The sequence below is a fragment of the Monopterus albus genome, unplaced genomic scaffold (assembly GCF_001952655.1).
Source record: "Monopterus albus unplaced genomic scaffold, M_albus_1.0 scaffold61.1, whole genome shotgun sequence".
NCBI lineage: Eukaryota > Metazoa > Chordata > Actinopteri > Synbranchiformes > Synbranchidae > Monopterus > Monopterus albus.
This window is the reverse complement of record NW_018127941.1, coordinates 2,186,438-2,191,433: the sequence shown is the minus strand read 5'-3', so window position 1 is coordinate 2,191,433 and position 4,996 is coordinate 2,186,438. Positions and strand designations below refer to the sequence as shown.

The 4,996-nt window shown below is 36.9% G+C and overlaps 1 protein-coding gene across 1 annotated transcript; it reads left to right on the top strand.

Annotated features, from left to right (window-relative positions):
• Positions 1 to 1,135: 1,135 nt before the first annotated feature.
• Positions 1,136 to 4,824, top strand: cltrn (collectrin, amino acid transport regulator). The gene is made up of 6 exons (XM_020603540.1): positions 1,136 to 1,199; positions 1,663 to 1,721; positions 1,954 to 2,039; positions 2,225 to 2,338; positions 3,698 to 3,892; positions 3,978 to 4,824. The coding sequence occupies exons 1-6, from the start codon at positions 1,136 to 1,138 to the stop codon at positions 4,093 to 4,095; spliced, it is 636 nt and encodes a 211-aa protein (XP_020459196.1). The 3' UTR covers positions 4,096 to 4,824.
• Positions 4,825 to 4,996: the final 172 nt, after the last annotated feature.

Below are 4,996 nucleotides of genomic sequence, written 5' to 3'. Positions count from 1 at the left end.
TTACAAAAAAGAGCGATAAGAATTGTGCATAAGATGGGGTACAGGGATCACACCAATGTAGCTTTCATACAGTCTAAATTGTTAAAAATTTTTGATTTAGGGGAATATAAGACTGCTGTGTTTATGTATAAAGCCAGGAACAATTTATTACCTGGTGGAATTCAAAAACTATTTAATGAAAGGGAAGGGGGATACAATTTAAGGGGTCAGTTAAATTATAAAATTCATGCTATACGTACAACCAAAAAAAGATTTTGTATTTCCATAAGTGGGATAAAACTATGGAATAATTTAAGTGTAGACATAAAAAATAGTAATAGAATTGATGAGTTTAAACAAATATAAAGGTATGTGTCAATCAAGATATGGGCAAGAACAGGCTTAATGATTAATTAGATGGAACATTGTGGGTGTGGTGTATGAATGTTAACACTGTAATAATTCTTTAGTATATTACTTGTGTGGTGTAGAGGATAATTATTTATCTAGAGATATTGCTTAGGACTTAAAAGTTGTAAAATGATGTCATGGGGTAGGACTAGATAAGTCTGACTTCTTCCTACTCCATTCAAGCATGTACTAGGTATAAGCAAATTGATATTGGATTATTATTGCTGGATATGTGGGAAATTACATGTGTTGACATATCAACAGTTTTTACATGCTTGAATGAATAAATCAAATCAAATCAAATCAAATCAATCAAAACAGATATTGTAAGATACCCCACTGTTTTGAAACCAGTTTGATTTGATACATGTCACACAAAAAGGAAAAACATTTGCTTTTGGATACTTTTGTACCCAACACACTGAAAGGCTATGTCAGACACTATATTGTGGTGCATAAACACATGCACATGGACAGAGCTGTTGTTTTTCACTCAGGTCTGCCTCCCTCACCTACGTATCTGGCTCCATGGAGGCTTGAACAAACAGTACCATTTAGATTGCAGCTCCCACTTCACAGTTTCCATGTGAGGACGAACTGCACCACTAACAACCAAGAAGACGTTTAGTTAATTCAGGTGTGTCCTGGCTTAACCATTAAACTCAGCCTTTATCCAGTGAAGTTCCACTGCTGACCTCCTGAAATCACTGAACACTGGAAGTTTCACATCTTGTTATTCGGGGAAATGTTGGAAAAGGTCTCTTTCCTCCTCCTGTCATTTACTTTGGCAGAACAACTATGTAAACCAGGTAAGTGACCATACTTACCAGCTTAAAGCGTAAAACTTGTGGTTGTATATTTTAAAATGTTTATCCTGCACTCTACTACCAGTAATACCGCAGATACAATATTGACTGTAAAACTGCCATTTGTTTATTGTCTATCCAGACAGTGTAGAATGCAGCTTACAGTCTCTTAACTGGAGCAAAGACAGATTAATTAAATACATAGCTCAGATATTTACCTCATAACATGGCATGGCATTCATTAGCCATCAAGCATGACCCAAAAATACATGCTACTGTATATGACTTTTTAAACCCCTATAATGAGTAACCTTTCAAGGATTTAAGTCACCAGAAAGCAATATCTCTGTGTACACACAGATCAGCTTTATCAGCACAGTGTGGAGCATTAGGCCACTATTTATTTAAAACCTAGGACATAAATGAGTGTGATGTAGATGACATTTAAAAATTGTTAACTTTATAGGTGATCCTGATGGCTACAAAGTTCGACTCAGCATCAAAACTGCTCTGGGAGAGAATGCTGTACGTATGTATTTGCTGCACAAAATGATAAAAAATATCTGATCATAAGAAACTACTTGAAGTCTTACTAAATGCTACTTCAACATACTGCTCATACAGACATTAACACGCTTATATGGTTGGAAATGTACTTAAAGTGTGTGTGACTGCTTATTATGAGGACAAGGTCCACCTGGTGATCAGTTAACATTAAACTTCTGTACTGAGCCCAGCACATGCTCTGTTGTTACAGTATGTCTGGAATGACAATGAAATGTTCCTTTTCCGAGCGACTCTGGCTTTTGCCATGACGAAACAATTCGACGGGCAGCAATTTGAGTAAGAAACAATTTCTGTGTGCTTTTTACCTGTTTCATTTTACAATACAAAAAACAAAGTTAAGAGACTTTTTGTGTGTTTATAAAACGTGCACCATATCTATAAAAGTGTACATGACATTTCCTTCATGAACATGCTATGACTCTGATGTGGTCTGTATTGTCTTGTGTAACTTTATTCAACAGAGTGTCAGACATCATTGTGTGTAATCAGACTGCCAGAGTGTCCTTCTGGTTTGTGGTGACGTATCCACATAACAAAACACTAGTTGACAAACAAGTTGTGGAGCGGGCTGTGAGGTAATCAATCATGTGATACAGTTATACTGTAGTTCTCTTGAAAATCACTGTTTGAAACCATTATACTTCCCCTAACTCCTGTCCAGAGAGGTCAGAAATCATGTTCAACTTTGACATTTAGAGCCCATTTAATGCCTTATGTTGTGTGTTTAGTACTGATGTAATATTTTTCTCTTTAATGTTATAGTGATAAGTGTCTTAATAGGTAGTAATTTTAGCTGTAAATGTTTTGCTACTCACTGTAAGTGCAGCCATTAATTGATTATACAGTTTTTTCACATGCATCGCAGAACTAGCAGTGCCAAGGTGATGACTAAAGGTGCTCTAGATAAGCAATCAAAGTATAATCTCTTGGTTACAAAAATGTATTTTCCAGAGCAATGATTTAGTTTTGCTGTGTGAAAAGAGGGATAAGCACAGAGTAACAGTAGCACAATTGGAAAAGACTCACACTGACTCAATCAGTTACACAGGAAGCTTTCTCAAAAGAATGCTAACATTAGCCACCATAAACTACTGATCGTGCAGACCAGGTAAGACATAGCATTAAAACGCCTACATATACAGAGCTAAGGAAGTGCTGCATTTGGTTATGGATTCAACTTTTAACTTTTAGGACTATGAAGAAGAATATGTTATGTGAATGTTACTTCACTAGGCTTCCTATAATTAACAACTATTAGCTCTTACCATAACATTCAGTTGACCCAATTAAATATTCAGTTCACCATAATAACTAATATAGATACTAGTAAATTTGATTTAGAATGTGCAGCACAGCTTTTTCTTGGGTATTATAGGTCTTGAAACACAAATAAAAAGGGGGGCAACAACTTGAATGAGATTGTGTACAACATCACCTACCTGTGAGGTGCATCAGAGACAGTGCTGAAATAGCAAAGCTCCAGGACTTGGTATCATGAACATATTATGATACTACAGTGTCTGTAGTGATTAGTGAAGCAAGAGGATCCAGGGGAAGCTGCCAGAGAAAAACCTTGTTCAGTGTGCACTTGAACCTTCATGAACTGATAGATGCTTGGAGCATCACTGGCACACACCTGTATCAACATATGCAGCAAAATGTGACTTGTGACAGGCACATGCCAGCCTGAATATAGTCAGTATTCATAGCACAACAACATCAGAGCATGGTAGACTCTTACAAATAAAATAGCAGAAAACATTAATTTGGAAATTGACTCAAGGCTGTTGTTGCAGTCAAAGTAAAGAAAACAACCCAACACGGAGTGAAACCCATGCTCAGATGACAGGAAATCCGTGAAGTATTTCTCTAATGTACTGTAAATACATCTGAATACTTTTGTCCATTTTAAATCTAAATGTCTTGCTCATTAGAAAGTCCAGGAATCGCATCAACAGCGCCTTCCTGCTAAGTGATACGACTCTGGAGTTTATCGGCATCCCTCCCACCCTGGCAACACCAGTCAACCCCTCCACACCAACATGGCTCATTGTGTTTGGGGTGGTCATGGGGGCTGTGTGTGCTGGCATCATCGTTGTGCTTGTGGTCTCTCTAGTCCAAAGGAAACGGTGGGTAGAAGACTTTAGATGCATTTTCTTCATGATTTTGTTAATGTGATTATTGATCAGTCATGTTTCTGACTTTTTATTCTAGCAAAAAGAATGAGACAAATGAAGACACTCAGGTGAAAACAGTGGAAAATGGTGCTGCCAGAGATGGAGTTTACTACATGTCATTCTCAGAGGATGAATCATCAGTCACACAGATGTGATAAGCTTTGATTACAACTCTTCTGCAAAAGCAATAGGATGGGGAAATGTTATTAAGCTGCATTCAGGTGGACTGTTTTTGTGCTGTAAAAAATGGATTAGCAAAATCATTTTGAAGTTGTACTTTGTTATTGCATTACTTATTTTTCAACAACTGCTAGCCTATAGTTTAGTTGCTTAGTATATTTAATCTGCCTTTTCTTTTTCAAACTTTTGACTGAAGTTCCTAATCTGCTGTCAGTAGATCCTTTTGCTATTTGTTTGCTGTCATCTTCTTTCTTTGTTCCTGACTGCACAGTGACAGTGAAAAACCCCTAGGGTCAGGGGTTCAAGTGCACAAAAAATTTAAGGTGTGTACCTTAAATTAAACCACATTGGAGTAATGATTTTCATAATATGTCCAAACTGAAGAATAGATTGCAATTAGCAATTGCAAAAATTATGGAAAATATAATAAGCGATGTGCACTGTTCACCGAATATTCCTTATTTCTGAACCATTAGTTGAAACATTAACATAATGTTACTGTAGCTTTTTTCTTCTGTTAGGGTGAGGAATAACATGATGGTAGGAGCTACTGCAGGCTGGTCTCTGGAGGTGTAACATTCAGCCACTGATAAAGATCCACATCTATTCTCTTTCTCAGAACTGACATACTGATGATTGCTGACCTAATATGGCAAAATGTACATTTACAGTATGATCTAGGCAGGGAGATAAAAACAAATCAAACTCTAAGATGAAAAATGGTTAAAGGGCCTTTATGCTTCTTCTTCTTGTACTTTCAGAGCTGTAAGATTGTATATTAAACAAGCCGCTCACTCAGCGGCTACAGCACGTCTGCGTGACAATACAGCATCTTTACTACAGAAAAACAAAAAAGAAGCGAAAGTTAAACACCGT

Excerpts from the sequence above, each read along its gene's own strand:
- cltrn (XM_020603540.1), top strand. The coding sequence starts at position 1,136 with ATGTTGGAAAAGGTCTCTTTCCTCCTCCTGTCATTTACTTTGGCAGAA. Across the intron at positions 2,040-2,224 it reads TTCGACGGGCAGCAATTTGA|AGTGTCAGACATCATTGTGT; the intron begins GTAAGAAACAAT and ends TTTATTCAACAG. Across the intron at positions 2,339-3,697 it reads GTTGTGGAGCGGGCTGTGAG|AAAGTCCAGGAATCGCATCA; the intron begins GTAATCAATCAT and ends CTTGCTCATTAG.